The sequence below is a fragment of the Ictalurus punctatus genome, chromosome 11 (genome assembly GCF_001660625.3).
Source record: "Ictalurus punctatus breed USDA103 chromosome 11, Coco_2.0, whole genome shotgun sequence".
In the NCBI taxonomy this organism is placed as follows: domain Eukaryota; kingdom Metazoa; phylum Chordata; class Actinopteri; order Siluriformes; family Ictaluridae; genus Ictalurus; species Ictalurus punctatus.
In genome coordinates, this window is record NC_030426.2 from 18,202,361 (window position 1) to 18,220,812 (window position 18,452).

An 18,452-nucleotide genomic window follows, 5' to 3' on the forward strand; every position below is an offset into this window, starting at 1 on the left:
ATTAAAGTAATTAAAAAAACAAAACAATTAAAGGGCACAGAATTCCAAGGTATTCTGACTCATGAGAGTTTGCTTAAGATGCTTCATATGATCTGTTAACAATAAAACTGTGGCTTTATGAAATATCAAAATAGTTACAAAAGTGATCAAACTCTGCTAAATGTTATTATATACACTGCAATAAAAAGCTATAAAAAGTGAAATTTTAGGCACAGTGTTAACTAAAAACAGTTAGAATTGATAAATCACCTTAAGATCTTGGCATATATGAGTGCAGATCTCAACATTAAGTGATTTCTCGGCAGCATTATGAATGAAATAAATTGATTTGCGATAAGATGCAAGCAGCTCGACTAACAGAGACCAGATCCCGCCATTAGGGATACGATCGTTTCTAAAATGATAATCATAATTGTTTTCCTCAACATTGAAACCACATTTATTTATTATTATACATCCAAAAATGTGATTTCATTCAATTCAGCATTCATTCCAATACATAATATCTGAATAATAACGATATAAGACTAGTAGTAATGGAGTGTCTCTTGCTCAATCTAAACACAGTAAAGCTCTGAATAAATAAATGAATATGCAAATATGTATGTCACCACAGTTTGTCAGATAGTGGTGAAATATATGTATAAGATAATTATCTAATGCTGAAGAATGGTGGAAGTCATGATCATGATTATAGTAAATTACTCGTCCTGCCCTATCAGGACAATCTTTGTGTATGTGACAGTTTTCCTATTTGCTATCTACAGTATTGCTTTATGGAACTGCTGTAGCTTTCTTTATATTCAGACCGTATGAACTGAGGAGGGGCTTCCTCATTATTAAATGGGATACAGCCATTCTTCTCTAATGACCTTCAGCAAGCGTTAACCTTTCAGCATGAGCTCATCATAAAGGATATCATATTTCGTCTTCACACAATATGAGGACATGGAAATGATGTATGGGAAATCTAGGTAAGGTTTCTGAGTGGGTGCATGTCCACTCACTGGCCATTTTTATAGGAACACCTGTAGAACTGCTCATTTGTGTAATTAGTCAATCTCAGAACGCACAACAGGTCACGTCTAACCTTTTTCACGGTTGTAAAGAGCGCTTATTTATTTTACCATTACCAGCTTGGACCAGTTTGACCATTCTCTTCTGACCTTTTTTTTTTTTTTTTTTTTTTTTTTTTTTTTTTTTTTTTTTTTTTAAAAAAGACCATACTGTGTCAAGTCTGAAAATCTTAGGAAAGCACCAGAAGCCATGCCACAGTCAAAGTCACTGAGATCACATTTTTCCCCCATTCTGATGTTTGATGTGAACATTAAGTGAAGCTCTTGACCAGCATCTGCATGTTTTTATGCAATGCAACTGGTGGATTAGTGGATAATTGTGCAAATATTCAGGTATACAGGTGTTTCTATTAAAGTGGCCAGTGAGCGTACATATTAAACCACATATCTATTTCATTTCAATTTCTTCTACTGTAGTACCGGGCTAAAGGCAGGTTGTTAGTTGTTGTCCTGTCTTATGATTTGTGGTTTATTAGTGCATATCAGACAACAGAGTGTGTGTGTGTGTGTGTGTGTGCGTGTGTGTGTGTGTGTGTGTGTGTGTGTGTGAGCCAAAGTTACAGTCCTCCAGCTGAGTGTCTGTAAAAGTTAAGTTTCTGATTTCTAGAAAAAAGCAATGGTGTTGGACGATTTATAAATTCATTCACTCACCCACTGGGTAAATGGAAGCTCCAGTGTGATTCCAAATCCATTTTTTTGATTTTTGGAAAACTGACCTGGCTAACATAATGTAATAAAGGAGAGCTAGTTAGCTAGCTAAGTGCATTAATACAGACTAAGAGCAACAAATGGCTTGTATGACCGTTTAGTTCTGGACTTAGTTTGCTTGGCTTTTGTTTGCGTTTTCCTGTTTCTAAAAAGACCGCGTATCATCCGTGTTAAATTTTAAACCTAAATACCAAAAACTTTTTTGTTTTGGGAAAGTTAATCAGGATTTTTTTTTTCCCTGCTTGTTAAGCCTACGTGACTGTCGGGCAACTTTGAATAAAACGAATAACCCAGCCATGAAATCTGCTTGTTCTGGGCTACTGATTTGCCCATTCCTGAGAAAGTGAGTAAAGTCTAATTTCAGGGTTCCTGAAATCCTCCAATGATGATTATTGTTCCTGACACAGCTGTTCTAGCTGTATACATTTTTACTGCATCTTTTGCATTTTCTCGCTGTCAGTGGGTCTTCAGGCGAATCTCATTCATCTTGGAGCGGCACTGATTTAGCTTAGACATGCTGCTTTGTAAAGGAGTACTAGCATTTCTTGCCCAGGGTTTGGAAGCGTAACAGATGAGGAAACTTTTCATTTTAGCCCAGTTCATCATTTAACTATGTAAAATCCGAGCCAGCCCAAGCTTCTAGTCTTTTGCTTGACCTGTTTGGAATAATCAGCAATATTGGTTTACTCCAGTCCAGCCAACAGGTTACACGACACACTAGCTGAACTAGCCTTATTTGTGGAAAATCAGTAATTCACCTTGAATATATTTTCGGTTCAACACACACACATTCATTTTGTACCGAGTGCTGTTTGCACCCTTCCATTACAGAATCAGAAAACCTGCATGAGTTGTAATTGCCTGTAACTTATTTTTGATTGCTGTGTTCAGTATTGTGAAACTTTTAACATTGATACACTCCACTGTTGCAGTAAGTAAAATTAAGGGATATGAGCAGATTCCCGCTGATGTTTGATGTTTTAATTTTTTTGACATTTTTTATGTAGTTACAGTTAAAACATAACTTGTAAACAGTAAATAGGCAGGGAATCTGGCCTCTCGATAACTGTGTAGTTAGAAGTAGTTAATATATATGGAACAAAATGTGCTGTTATTAGAAGATAATCATTAATAGGGTAGTGGGATAGGACCTTCACAAAGCAAATTTTTATTTTCCTACACCAGTCATGTCCTAAAGTGTTTTATTCCTCTTATACCGTGTCATTTATTAAAGAATGAAATGCCATACTTTTTTTATTTTTTTTATTTTTTTACATCAGTTACAGTTATAGTTATATTATAATGTCGTGATACTTCTAGATCCTGTTGTCACTTGTAATAGCAACTGAAAACAGTAATTTCCTCGTTAACGACTTTTTCTTTTTTTTTTTAATGAAGTTAATAAGACTAAAAACTCATCTTGTCATGTTACTGAGACATGTCTTGAAGACTGTCCTGTGGTGGAAACCATACTGGCTGTAAGTGCTAACACTGGAGACTCCTTCCATAAATGTCTTTCACCTCAGTTACTGCTGCAAATTTGAAAAGTTACAGGTAAAGTACCATTTTTATAGTTTTGCGACATCCGTCGTTAATCAAATGTCTGTATAAACATCTGAAAAAATCCTTCACCCCACTGGTGAATCCAGAATACAGTATATGTGGACTTACTTAATTATTTGTAGCAGAATTCACCTTTTTCATTCTCTCTGAAGAAGAAACTCACTGATTTTACTGTGACACAACACTACTTTTAATCCACATGATGGCATTGTGCTGGTTGCCAAAACTGTATAAGTCACAATCTTTAACAGTAGAATGTGATGTTGTATTTGGCATTCTGTCAAGTCTCCAAAATCAAGTGACTTGACCAGCAATAAAAGACATGTTGGATATTAATTGAAATAAACTCTTATGCTGTCTAATCTGCCAGTGTCAGCCCATTAAGATTTAAATCCTTGCCTGCCTGTATCCGACTATGCAAGCTGCTCTTTTCTTCTCGTCGTTTCTCCATAATGAGCTGCGGAGCAGCTGCTGGTAATCCCTCCAGACTGGCAGAGCGAAGACACAGTAGTGTGTTACTGCACGTCTCTGCTGGCTGCTCTCAGAGTTAGCAGTGCTTTATAGACCTGCTTTCTGCTGAGCATGAGGTCATTTGTGATATTTCTCATTTAGGAGTTTAATTTTCTCTGACTTTCTGCCTGACGTCTGACTGTCACAGGATTAATCCATTAATGTCCACTGTGATGATTGGAGTATGATATACAGTAGAGTTGTACATGTTGTTTATTCGGTCTTGATGAGTTGTTGGTTAGGTCTTTCTCTCATCCACCAGTTTCTTTATTACCCCTGCCTGACATGTGGGCATGTTTAGCACATGCCTCTTTTTTAGACAGCAACTAGTAAAACATTGAGCTGGAACTTTCCATGTGCCAGTATTTCCTGGATGAATCACACTGCTGCAGAGCAGTTGGTTTCTTCTGAATAACTGCAGAAAGAAAAAAGGTGAGGCTCTGCTTGTTACACTCAGTATGTTAGGGTATGTAACTGGAATAGGATAAACATGGCTGAAGTGCAATGTTTGCACAAAGATTCAAGTTGCAAGCTTGTTATATTTCCATCATACTTTGAGTCATGCGATTGACCCTGGCCGCTGTTTACTGCTGCTGCACATCTGTGAAAGTTGGCAGCTTCCTAATGCTGGATCTTCATGTGAGAAACGAGCAGAAAGAAGTGCTTTTGTCGACGTTCTGTGGATTGAAAGTAATCCCATCTTGGATTACTTATTTAAATGTCATCTTGCCGTTTCATCTAATTTAGTTTTTAGTGTAGAAGCAGATATTAGCACGTCTGTCCAAACTAGGGTTAATATAGTCATATGAAGAGAATGAAATGAAAACAAAAATCTGAGATGAAAATGAAAAATATGGCATACAAAGCTACTTCAAATAAAAGAGAATGAGTGCAGATGAGTTATTTTCCATTTAGTGTTAATGTACACTTGTGTGACTTCTGAGTTATAGAAGAATAAGCGTTTATTAGTCACATACGCATTACAGTGTAGTCAAATTCTTTCTTTACATAACCCAGTTGTTAGGAACAAAGAGTCAGAGCACATGGTCAACTATGATATGGCACCCCTGAAGCAGATAGGGTTAAGAGCCTTGCTCAGGGCCTCAACCGTGGCAGTATGACAGAGCTAGGGCTTGAACCCCCAATGTACAGTACTGATCAGTAACCCAGAGCCTTAACCACTAGCATTGTGTTTAAGTGTTTAGCTCTGAAGTGTGAGATACCGAACTGTCATGAGGAAGGACAAGGGAATTATGTCATTCTTCCTCCATATGAGACTCCAGACATTTCTCAATGACACAGACCAATGACACAGCCGATCCTGTATTCCAGTTGTCTTTAGGTGGCAGAATTTTTGTTTATACCATTTAAATTTATTGATTGGCAGTAATGGCAAAGGGACTTACAGGTAAGAAAGGCACAGTCTAGACATACATCGCTAATGAGTATGCTTCACAGCAAGCGCTTTATGAATGTGTTTCTGTTTTAGGAATAGTGCAAGATAATTGTAGGAGTTAAGGGAGAGGAAATTTAGGTGAAAAAAGCTACAAGCTAAATAGCACGCACCTTCAAATCAGCAGTATATAGCGAGAAGGAGAGAATTGCAATATTGTGCAATGTACAACTCTGGGTAACATCATCATTCAGAAAGGCGCAGAGGAAATATAAGTGCAATTACAGTTACAAGATAAAGGAAGTGTAGGTAGTACAATTTAAACACACAAAAAAGATGAGGAACTTTTTGCATTACTTACAGCTTAAAGCAAGACAGAGCATACAGAAAATAAGAGGTTCTCAGAAACAGTCTGGAAGTGATTGTGTGGCTATAATGTAGTCATAAAAACTCATGTGCTTGCACTAGAAGTTGAGATATTTACTCTGACAGGTAAGGTCTGAGAACTGGGAGAGTTGTCCATGAAGGTCAGGTAGTCACTACCCTCAGCTTCCAGGCAGGCTTTACAGATGATGCTGATGAGGAGCCGATGCTGAATGGTGATGCTTTGTCATAGGGCCATAGAAGAGTCTAGCTCCATCAGAACTAGCTTCATTTGATGATTAGCCAAATCTAGTGTTGCTCCCACTGTATGTTAAGTACTATTTATATAATTAACTGTTTTCAGCTTTTAGTGCATTGTAATTTTTAAAACAATTTTTTTATACATCTTCAGTAACCACATTATCAGAGCCTATCGCAGCAATACCGGTACATTCATACTCATTCACACATACGAGCAGGTTAGAGTGGCCAGTCCACCAACCTGCATGTTTGTGGGAGGCAGGAGGAAAGAAGAGAACTCAAAAGTGCAGACACAGCAAGCTTAGGATGGGATTTGGGATGCTGGAGCTGTGAGGCTACACACCAGCGAGCCACCATGCATGTCATTTTTATGTACTAATTTTTACTGGTTAATTGGCTGAATTTTTGTTGATATTGTAGCAAAAGGAGGTACTGAGGTACTTTCTATCTATGCAGTAATGGTCACATACAGTCCCCTTCATTGGATTGCTGCCATCCTCGGTATTGAGGGTGGTAAATGGCTCAGTAACAAATTGCAGAATGAAACGAAAATATAACACAACACAATATTGCCTCGATTTTGTCCACCTGTGCCCTGATCTTGCTATTACCCAGGTGCTCTGTTTCCATCTTTTCCACCACACACACTTCTTGGCATAGAATGTCAGGCCTGCGAGGTTAAGTTTGCTTCGGATACTCTGGAGATCCTGGAGATTTTATGGAGATGCCAGTGATCCTGACCCTTTCTGCACTCCGGACATGCCTGATCCGTTCAGATGCCCTAAGTCCGGATGGAGCTCTCATCAACTGGAGGCTACAGCCTGGAGATTGATTAGGACCGTACCGCTTGAAGTACCATGAAATAGTTTCGAACCTCAATTCCACATGGACATTCTCGCTGTGGTTGCTGGGACTACGGTTGCTGCTATGGACTGCAATTACCACATGTAGTTTCACACTCAGGTCTCATTTAGTTTACAGTGGACTAGTTCAACAAAACAGTCTTCATGTTAAAACCATAATGAACTTTCTTTTACTTTCACACTATCCGTTGTTACCCAGATGAGGACGGGTTCCCTCAAAGTTTCTTCCTCATATCATCTTAGGGAGTTTTTCCTCGCCACCGTCGCCACCGGCTTGCTCAATGGGGATAAATTCACACGCTTAAAATCCTTATCCTGTCTTTATGTGTTTCTGTAAAGCTGCTTTGAGACAATGTCCATTGTAAAAAGCGCTATACAAATAAAATTGAATTGAAAAATGTAGGCAAGATGTTTTTAATATTGATCTTTGTGACCTATATAGAAATAGGCAAAATGTTGAATTAATGTTTGAGGTTTCATTTAAACATGCTTTGCTTCAGATAAAACCTTCTTTAAAGAATGTAAGTATTGTTCTCTGGGCTGGTGAGGAATCTGATAATTCAAAGTAGTTTTCCATGTCCGAGATTTGTAATTAAGTGATTAAATTACTAGATGAATTAAAATGGGAAAACGGTATTCAGCATTTACTCTTCTTCTTCTTTTTTTTTTTTCTCCTCAGAAGTAATTGTTGGAAAAGTTGCTAATTTAGCAATGGCTGCTTATCTGGCAGGGTGAGGAGATAAGACTACCAGAGATGGTTCAGTAAAACTAGATAGTGTTTAATTTCCTGTGAAGTGAGAAACTCATGGCAACTGAAATGATGCCTGATAAAAAGACACCTACATTGTTCAGCTGATGATAATGTAGTAAAATATCAATGAGCATTGCTTTATTGGCAGATTACATTTTTAGCATTCAGTTTGCTGTATTTGATTAGGCAACGTGTATAAACAGTAGCCAAATTTTATAGCCCATTGATCTCATCCAACCATCATTCATTAATTGTACATAATGCATTACGCTGATAATTTGTTGAACTCTTTGCTCCATGGCTTCTTTGCTCAAGGGAGATCCCACAGATGTATAAGATGCTGCTGAACATCATGCTGCCCAGAGCGAGCACACACGAGGACATAAGGGGTGAGGAATTGGTTGAACGAGTGCCCCTTTCATAAAGAAACCACCATAAATCACATTCACTCACTATCAGCTTAAAACCAATGCTGAACAATATGGGCAAAATATTATATGTTGGGTTCATATTGTGATTAAAACATGCCAAGCAGTTTATGATGACTCATTGAGGGAACCCTTGACATGCCTAGTTAAAGCTTAGATCACACGAATGCCATATTTCACTCTTCTGGAGTTAATGAGGCTGGTCAGGATGATCACTCTGCAAAAAAATTAGATGCTAACAAGTGAAAATTGGGGGGCTTAGTGGCTTAGCGGTTAGTATGTTTGTCTCGAACATCCAGGTTTGGGGGTTAGATTTCCAACTCTGTCCTGTAAGTGGAGTTTGCATGTACTCCCTCGTGTTTGGGGGCTTCCTCCAGATACGCCGGTTTCCTCTCCAAGTCCAAAGACATGTGTTGTAGGCTGATTTGGCATTTCTAAATTGTCCATAGTGTGTGAATGTATGCCCTGTGATGGGTTCGCACCCTGTCCAGGGTGTCCCCTGTCTTGTGCCCCGAGTTCCCAGGGATAGGCTCCAGGCTCCGTGCGACCCCGTGTAGGATATGTGGTACAGAAAGTGGATGGAGGGATGGATGGATGGATGGATGGCCTATTCATGACCTCCTCAATCACTATATTTATACATCATTGAACTTTCATGGCTAGTTTTTTGAATGCAGAACATCATCATCGTCATCATCATTATTATTATAATTAAATTAGTATGTTGTATTAAGTGTTTAGTTCTCACTAAAACAGTGGTAGAGCTGTGTGTGTGTGTGTGTGTGTGTCTTAAGATGAAAATTTCTACTGTAGTGCATGAAAGCCAAATCGTCTGTTTTCAAACTGACAGTGCGGATCAGGTGAGGGCATGTTTCTTCGGGGGGGGGCCCAAATCTATTTTAATTCTGCACACACAGTTTTCTGTTTGTAAGCCTAGGTTTTCATAGGCTGACACAAACTGCTGCAGCATGGATTTTATTTTTCCTCCTAATTTTTAAAGAACGTTGTCTTCCATTGAACACAGAAGCAAAAGGGTACAGTTAGAGGAAGGGGTGTGCGTAGCTCTGTCACATCTAAGTAAGGGTTCAAAATGTGCAATTCATTTCTTTAAGAGGTTTTACATGTTGAGGATTTTGACCTGAAAAATGGCTGGAAGTATGTTTCAGTCATAAACCATAATGTCCAGTTAAAAAGCTCAGGATCTCAGAGTTCATTGTTGGGTTAATTTTTTTTATTTTTTTTGAATGAAATCAAGGAATTAAAACACTTGAGGTCAGAGACATGTTTGCATGATGCAGCCCTTATGTGAAGCGGAGTTACTATTACCACCCTGAAATTGATTATTTTTCCAATAAAGTGTTTTATTTGCCAGTGATTATAGTTTTTTCTTTCATTATTAAGAACAATACATTTATTTGATCCATTTGTACTTGTGAATGCGCTGTTATGACTTATAAATATCCAAAAATGGTAAATAAATGTCTTCTCACTGAAAACATCACCATATTTACGAATACATATTTTTATTTGTTCATGTAGAAAATCCACCAGAGAAATTTTTCTTGTGAATTTACTACTACAGGAATGATAACATATTAGAACTTGTATGTTAGAAACCTGTGCTTTGCTTTGATTTAACAATACACTTTGAGCTCCTTTCTACTTGATGTCTTTAGTGTGCTTTGGCATCAGTGTGGCATAGTGATGCCAATTGAAACAGCCCTCCTAAGCTGCTCAAGGTGAAGTATTAATAAAATATAGTATGCTCTGAAACCGAATATATTTCTTATCTATTTAGCAGACACAAATTCATGGCTTTATAATGGTTAACTTTTCCAAAGTTGCAAACCCAGCAAATGTCAGAAAGAAACAGTAGAAAATAGGGTGATTTGCTGTCCTCAGTGGTCCGTACAGTACCAACTACAATCTCTCATACTAACTTGTACTTTCCTGATCAGAATCATGTGTCATCTTTTGGAGAGGGATTCCATGGCATGTACATGATTTAACCAAGATTTACCCCAGTAACATTGGTGTACTTGAGTTGGATACTTTAAATCAAGAATGTTGACCCATCACTGCAGCTCATTATCCAGGCAATCTGGCCTCACAGAGGGTGTGATGGGTGGCCTGGGGCTCACTTGAGCTCTTAGGAGAGTAGTTCTTCTTCATCTCGTTGTTTTGCGAGTTTCCTTTCATTTTACAACCCACTATAGCTATATAGTCCAGTCACTGCAGTGGCCCTGTTCAGATTTTGGAGCCTGTCGCCTATTGAATAGACTGATGTCTGCTTGTCAATCTCTCTTTGGGACTTCTCTTTGGCTCAACAGTTGATTGACGTGTTATTGTGCACGTTCGCCAGACAAATTAGTGTTGCATTCAGTCATTTGCTGTTTACAACATGGCTGCACTAATCTCAGAACAATTGGGAGGCAGTGGCAGCTGAAGTTATAGGAGCATTACCATGTTGGTAAAGTTCGATACTACACATAGCTCGTTCTTTACCTGTAACACTTCACTGGGTTGCAAAGCATTGTGTTTTTTGGTTGTTTTTTTTTCATTTTTTTTTTATGTAAAACCAATCACAAATGAAACAAAAAAAGCATTTTTTTTTTTTTGGTTTGTTTTGACCGTCCCTCTACTGTGGGTGTTTCAGAGTGTACTGCTAGACACAAAAGCATATCTAGAGGGAAATAATTTGGGAAATATAATATATAATATAAAATCAGTATGGATCCACAGCATCAGGGTTTGGGATTTCGAGCTTGAGCTACATTTCCTAGCTGGTTGGAGTTTTGCATGTTCTCCTTGTATTTATTATTTTTTTTCTCTCCAGATACTCAGGTCTACTCCACCTCCAAAAGACTTTTACTGGTGCCCTGTGATGGACTGGTGTCCCATCTAGGCCCGTCACGATAATTACATTATCAGCTTATCGTACGATATATGGACATGATCATTTTTGCTGACCTCGATATCGCCCATTGCGTTTACGTGTGTTTATTTACATAAGAATGAATGTCACCATGTCATGTTCGGCGAGTAGAGGCGGATGCAAATGTAGTTTAAGCGTTTTATTTAAGAGGCAGGCAGACAAATCCAAATTGTGACTCAAAATCAGTAAACAGAACACAGGCACAGGTCAGGTGATTGATTGGCGAACAGCAGTAGCAGGGATAGTCCAAAATACATGGAACTAGGTGAATAACTTGGGCAATTACAGCATGAGGCAAAACACTGAACTACATGCAGCATAGCACACCAACATTTTAGCCATACACGCTGCTTCTGTTCTCTTGTCTGCTCTAGGGCTGTCAAATTAAATTTGAAATTAAGATTTTTATTAAAGATACAAATGCACATTTGAATGCAAAAACTGTGCATATTCAAATTTAAGCTGTGTAGCAAGCACTAGCACCAGCACCGATTTTAATTTAAACATACTGTTGAAAAAATTACACGCAAGATATTAACAATAGACTAACAATGTTTTTTGAACAAGACAAATCTAGAAAGAATAGTTCTAGTGTTTCAAATGATCCAGTCGTAGTCAATAATGTCGGGGTTTGAGCTGCTTAAGCTGCGTGAGCAGTTATTTCTGGGACAATATATTGTCCAACAAAAGTAGTTATCGTGACTGGCCTAGTCCCTTCCTGGGTATATTCCTGCCTTGTACCCAGCATTCCTGGGACAGGCTCTGGATCCACCGATCCAACATGAACACGATAAAATGGCTACTGAAAATAAATGATTGAATACATAAATTGCACTGTATCACAGTGGATTTCATCCCTCTGTAACGTATATAGTAGTAGGCATGACTTGGAGTAACATTTTCCTTCAATCCGTGGCAAAATTGCATCACATCCAAACAGTGTTGCATACCTTAGCATAAATGGATAGGATATATCTGACCATAAGATAGATATGTGTGTGATTGGCCTGATGTCATTGTTTCTTATTTTACTCAAGATGTTTTATTCACATTTATGAATAAAAATATATGTTCAACTGACACCATCTTGATCAGTGCAGTTGGCAGTTCAGCTCATGGCAAAGTCTGAATTGAAATGCCCTTGCAGGTTGACCTGTATTGAATCTGACATGTTTTAAGGGCTTTAGGTACCTTAACAACGGAGCCAGAGTGGACTAGTGGACCGCAAGTAGGTAAGAAGAGACACTGCGGTGTGGCAGTGAATCTAATCCACTCATGCTGTGACTGTGAAGCTGCTCCATGATGCTGTCAGACATTCTGTTGAACGAGGGTTTGGACTCACAACTCTCGCTCTATATCTGGTACTGTGGAGATAAAAAAAATCTGGCTATACTACTAATAACTGGTTTTTATTTCTTATCTGAAACTATTACCACATTTCAATCTGTCAGTCGTCTATATAAAACCAGCAAAGCAATATATTTGAATATTCTGTTTGGAAAGCAGTGAGACCATTCTTCATCTGCCATCTTTTAATGGATATTTACTTAATTAATAGGCATGCATCAATACCTTGTTTTTCAGACCAAAGACAAGTATGAGTATATGTCAACACAGATACTGATACCGAAATGAGTACCTTACTTAAGGAACGTTCACACATACAGCAATTTAATTGCCGCCAGTCGCTGTACTACGAAGTTGGTAGTAGGTGTTCCTACTACTGGTTGCCATAGTAACATTTGTCAGTTTCAATGTGGTTCAAAGTTCCACTTTGGGCAACAAACCAGTTTTTTACTATATTCACGTATATAGTACTTTAATTATACTAATGTACATATCTGCATGTTCAATATTCACGTATATAGTACTTTAATTATATTAATGTACATATCTGCATGTTCAATATTCAAGTATATAGTACTTTTATATGAATATTTATAGGTATTTAGAGTAGCGCCTGGTGCTATAATACTCAGAAATTAATAGGTAATAATTTAAAGCTTTGTAGTGTTGGTATTATGACTGCCAGATCTACTGTAATACTTGAGACTAAGATCCATCCATATTTGGCAGGACATTGACTTTTGGGTAAGTGTTGAATAATTTATGACTTGTCTGTTCTTTTCAGTTAAATGCGCTTGTATTTATTGGAGGAGCTGGGTAGTACTTGCCTCTATTACGTTGTTTTTTAGAATTGCATGCAATTCAATGCACTGTGTAAAAACAAGACACTTGTACAAATCTGCCAGTTTCACGTACTTTATAGTGTACTGTATCACATACTTACCTATTATATGTTTAGTACTTGTATACTGTTAAAAAAAATCTACTGAATTGCTTATCCATATTGGAGATGATGTTTAAATACAAGTAGACTCAAATGCTTGAGCCCTATTATATGTGGTATTATGGCGATACCTTAACAATAAAAATCGGTGTTTTGGGGGTTTCCCCTCAGTATAGTGCTAGACAGGGATGGACATATGTGAACAAAAGACGATGCTTAATAATGTGGGTTCCCTCACATACTCCTGCAGCTGAATATATCAGATCATGCATGGCAGTTTGAGGTCATCATGATGACTGTGCAGCAGAGAGCAAGCAGGGGGTTTTGCTCATTAATGCAGTGTTTCCCACCTCAGCTCTATAACACACTCATTTATCAGTGAGTTTCTTCACATCCACTTGCCTTTTGGCTGCCTTCTAGTGGAAGGCCAGACTTGCCCCGCACGCCGCAGCACTGATTTATACTGTCAGGTTTCTGGTACACATATCACTGTCAGAAAGTAGGCCTTGGGAGAGAGCTCAAAAAATAGTTTCTGTGCCTCAGATGGGGTGTATGTTTTTGAACAGATAATCAAAGCCAACTTGCAGTCGGTGTTTACTTTGGATGCATGTTAATAAATCTTTATGTTCTGTTTGTGTCTGAAAGGCCCATTTTTAAATGTTTGGAGTCGGGGCAGTGGTGGCTCAGTGGTTAATGCCCTGGGATACTGCTCAGATGGTTGTGAGTTCAAGCCCCGTCACTGCCAAGCTCAAAGGGTGGCACTCTTAACACTCTCTGCTCCAGGGGTGCTGTATCATAGCTGAACCTGTGCTCTGACCCTGGATTCCTAACAATATGCAGGAAAGAATTTCATGTAGCACATTTGTATATGCGAAAATAAAAGCTGTCTTTTGCTTGGTTTCTCCAGTGGACTTGAAGGAATGATGTTACGGGTAGTAATTGTAAATGTTCAAGCCATTTTCACCCTAGAGGAAGAAGGTGTTGTAATAGTAGTAGTAGTAATAATAATAATAATAATAATAACAGGGGTTTTCCTAGGTTTTGGTGGTTGGGGGAGTTTTACATTATGCAATTTTAAGTTAGTGAAAGTTTTTTTTCAAGTTGTTGTTTTACCATTATCCTTCCTATATTTGTGAAGGAAAGCTGGAAACACTTATTGTACTTGCAGTCAAAAGTCAATTTCTTTCACCAAATAATATGTTTGAGATGTAATGAAAATGTATGTGGACCCATTAAAATATGTATCACCTTTAAATGATGTTTCAACCATTTTTTTTTTTGAAGCAGTCAGCACCTCTTTTACATAATAATCCTAGTATTGTTTTTTATATTCTATAAAAACACTTTAAGCAGCGGTTTTCATCAGAAGAAAACATTACTTGTGAACATAGCCTAAGTTTGTTTAGTTACCATGCCATGTTCAATACTAATGTTAGTTCAGTCAAGGTATATTTATCTAACGTATATACTTCATTTATTCTTTGTTGAGGTTTACCTTGTCGATGGTTTGCAACTTGTCTGAGTCAATGGTTGTAACTAGAGTTGCAACAACTAATCGATAATAATTGATTATGAAAATCGTTGTCAACGAATCTCATTATCGATTAGTTGGTCTGCACAGGGCATGGGGTAAATTTACTCATTACGTTACTTCTGTTCTAAAAACACACATCGGAGAGTAAATAATAAAGTTATGTCCCAAATAACGTACTATACACTTACAATCTGTACTATTTACTCTTCCGTCTAGTGTATGAATTTTAGAAGGGTAGTATCCTCTTAAATGGAACACTAGCTCCACAAATACACTTAGGCCTAAGCCTTTCTATGGTAGGGAAAACCCTGAATAATAAGTGTTTCCGCCTCACCTGAGCTTAGGATAGCCTCAGTTCCACTCAGGTTACTGTCTGTGTAGATTTGTCTTCTTCTCCCTGTTCCCATGTGGGTTTCTTCCAGGTTCTCTGGTTTGCTCCCACATCCCAAAAGCATTTCAATAGGTGGTAATCAAATTTGCCCTTAGGTGTGAATGTATATGTGCATGGTGCACTGCAACGGACTAGTGTCCCATTCAGGTTGTGTCACACCCAGTTTCCAGATGAGTGGGTGGGTGGGTGAGTATGAGTGAGTGGGTGGGTGGGTGAGTATGAGTGAGTGGGTGGGTGGGTGAGTATGAGTGAGTGGGTGGGTGGGTGAGTATGAGTGAGTGGGTGGGTGGGTGAGTATCAGTGGGTGAGTGGGTGGGTGATTATCAGTGGGTGAGTATGCGTGGGTGGGTGAGTATGAGTGGGTGGGTGAGTATGAGTGAGTGTGAGTGAGTGAGTGGGTGGGTATGAGTGAGTGGGTGGGTGAGTATGAGTGAGTGAGTGGGTGGGTGAGTATCAGTGGGTGAGTATGAGTGAGTGAGTGGGTGGGTGAGTATCAGTGGGTGAATATGAGTGAGTGGGTGGGTGAGTATGAGTGAGTGGGTGGGTGAGTATGAGTGAGTGAGTGGGTGGGTGAGTATGAGTGAGTGAGAGTGGGTGGGTGAGTATGAGTGAGTGTCAGTGGGTGGGTGAGTATGAGTGGGTGGGTGGGTGAGTATGAGTGGGTGGGTGGGTGGGTGAGTATGAGTGGGTGGGTGGGTGGGTGAGTATGAGTGAGTGAGTAGGTGGGTGAGTATGAGTGAGTGAGTAGGTGGGTGAGTATGAGTGAGTGGGTGGGTGGGTGAGTATGAGTGAGTGAGAGTGGGTGGGTGAGTATGAGTGAGTGTCAGTGGGTGGGTGAGTATGAGTGGGTGGGTTGGTGAGTATGGGTGAGTGGGTGGGTATGAGTGAGTGGGTGGGTATGAGTGAGTGGGTGGGTGAGTATGAGTGGGTGAGTGGGTGGGTGGGTGAGTATGGGTGAGTGGGTGGGTATGAGTGAGTGAGTGGGTGGGTATGAGTGAGTGGGTGGGTGAGTATGAGTGGGTGAGTGGGTGGGTGGGTATGAGTGAGTGGGTGGGTGAGTATGAGTGGGTGAGTGGGTGAGTATGAGTGAGTGAGTGGGTGGGTGAGTATGAGTGAGTAGGTGGGTGAGTATGAGTGAGTAGGTGGGTGAGTATGAGTGAGTGAGTAGGTTAGTGAGTGAGTGGGTGGGTGAGTATGAGTGAGTAGGTGGGTGAGTATGAGTGAGTGGGTGGGTTGGGTGGCTGAGTGGGTTGTTGAGGTGAGTGAGGTGTGTGAGTGAATGAGAATGTTTTTGGGATCCCAAGTGGCACAGCAGTCTAATCATTGCTACTATAGACATGATAATGTATTTAAATAAGTGCATTCATTTAACCCTATAATTTGCCTTGCAGCTGACACCATGTCAGAGCCACGCTGTTATAGAAAATTAATCAACACCTTCTGACCATTCAGAATAAAGAATTTAACAGTGCTATAGTATAATTGAACAGAACACAGGTCAACAAGACCAGAAAGTAAGAGCAAAAATGTTCAGGTCTTACTCCAATGTTTTGTTGCTCCTTGATGTCAGAGTGAAGCATGTGTACTATGAAGCGTTTAGCAGCGTGCTGTGTATACACCTGGGCTCCCTGCTAACAAAGCCAATCAGGTCAGGCTGCAGGCGCAGCATGGAGCAAACTGTTCTGTTTGATCTGATGACATTCATCTGTGTGTTTCGCAAAAGCTTGCTGTGTGAGACTTTGATCCTTACTTCACAGTCGCCTGCAAGATGGAGATTAGTGTTGTGTTTTGCAATTTCCATGTCTTCATTAGACCGCTAGTTTATGTCTAGTTTTATTTTCACTTTCTGAATATTGAGGGTTAATTAGAGGTATTTTGAATAGCAGAACTGTGTACAGAATGAATATACTCCTACTGTACAGTTTATAACACTCCAACTAAATGTAACTGAATGGGATTTTTTTGTGTCTTCTTTGTCAGAAATACAGATATCAAGATGAGGACACCAACTCTCCTCCAGAACACGGCTCGACCCGCCTGCCCGGACACGTTCAGCCTCCCGAGCTGGTCCAGGTGTCGGAGAAAAACATCTCCCAGATTGAGAATGTCCATGGCTTTGTCTCTCATTCACACATCTCCCCTATGAAGGTAGCAGTCTTTTGACTTCCTCTTTGTGCTCCTTTTCTGTCCCATTTCCTAAATCATTCAAGCAAGTCTGTGTCTCATCCCATACATGCGTAAGCACTGTGTGACCAATTCCTTTACAGTGTTGCACCCATTACAGCAGTTTTTATTTTCCACATATCTTCCCATCCTAATGTATTACAATGCTTATTGTATTACATTTTCACTTGGCCTTTTTCCAATCTACAGCTGTGCAGTTGCACTGATCCTGTGCACAGTATAGTTTCAAATTTTGGTCTTGGCTGATAGGAGTGGAGCCCGATGTGGTCTTCTGCTGTTCTAGTCCATTTAACTCAAGGTTTGGTGTGTTTTGACTCATCTGAGATGCTTTTCTGCTTACGACTGTTGTAAAAAGAGGTTGACAGATTTTACCAATACCAATAACTAAGTTGGGCGGTACCTACCGATAAAAAATTAATCAACTGGTGGTTTTTAAAGTTGATACTGAATGAAAACATAACACTCAAAGTAAAATATTGTTGAACTTTAGTGCAACTGTATTAACTGTACCATGAAAATGTACATTACTTTTTAAAAATGGAATAAATATATCAATATGTATATATATATTACCTATTAAGAAATATTAACGCAAATAAAATATATACAAAGCAAAAATAAATAAAAATGGAGACATCCAAAATGAATCAAAAAACACTTCAAATAACACAACAAAATTTGTCAGAGATAGTTTTTATTTCGTCTCTAGAGGCCGCTCTCGTACTGTATAATGACAGAGGACCCTTCTCAGCCGCTCCAGCTACGGACGCAACCGGAAAAAACTATCTGTGTAGATTTTTGCAGATTACCGATAGTTCCAGCAATCAGTTATTGCTGCCGATTAATCTGCAAAACCGATCAATCGGTCGACCTCTAGTTGTGAAAAGTGGTTGAGTTTCTATAGCCTTCCTGTCAACTCTAATATACATATACTTTTTCTAAACATTAAAATATGAAGTATATAAATATACACAGAAAATGTCCATGTATTATACTTTATGTAATCTTCTGTAAAGCACACGGTACAAACTTATTCACGTTCACGTAACTGGCCAGACTTCAAGTCCACTGATTTTCCCCAGGCCTGTCCACAGAGGCCTTTAGCTATGATGAGATTGGTAGTGGTGAAATCGACTTCTGCTGATATCCCTAGTGCTCAAAGAAAGACTAACCTACCGTAATTCCATAAGCATTACACAATC

The 18,452-nt window shown here is 39.1% G+C and overlaps 1 protein-coding gene across 15 annotated transcripts in view; it reads left to right on the plus strand.

The window, feature by feature from the left end:
* The window catches only part of dlg1a (discs large MAGUK scaffold protein 1a), a 139,000-nt gene that overhangs the window by 41,645 nt on the left and 78,903 nt on the right, over nucleotides 1-18,452 (plus strand). For all 15 annotated transcript variants that reach the window (XM_017479979.3, XM_053683478.1, XM_017479982.3 and 12 more), the window contains one exon: nucleotides 17,047-17,214. In XM_017479979.3, coding sequence (XP_017335468.1) covers nucleotides 17,047-17,214 — 168 coding nt within the window. The remainder of the gene's footprint in view (nucleotides 1-17,046; nucleotides 17,215-18,452) is intronic.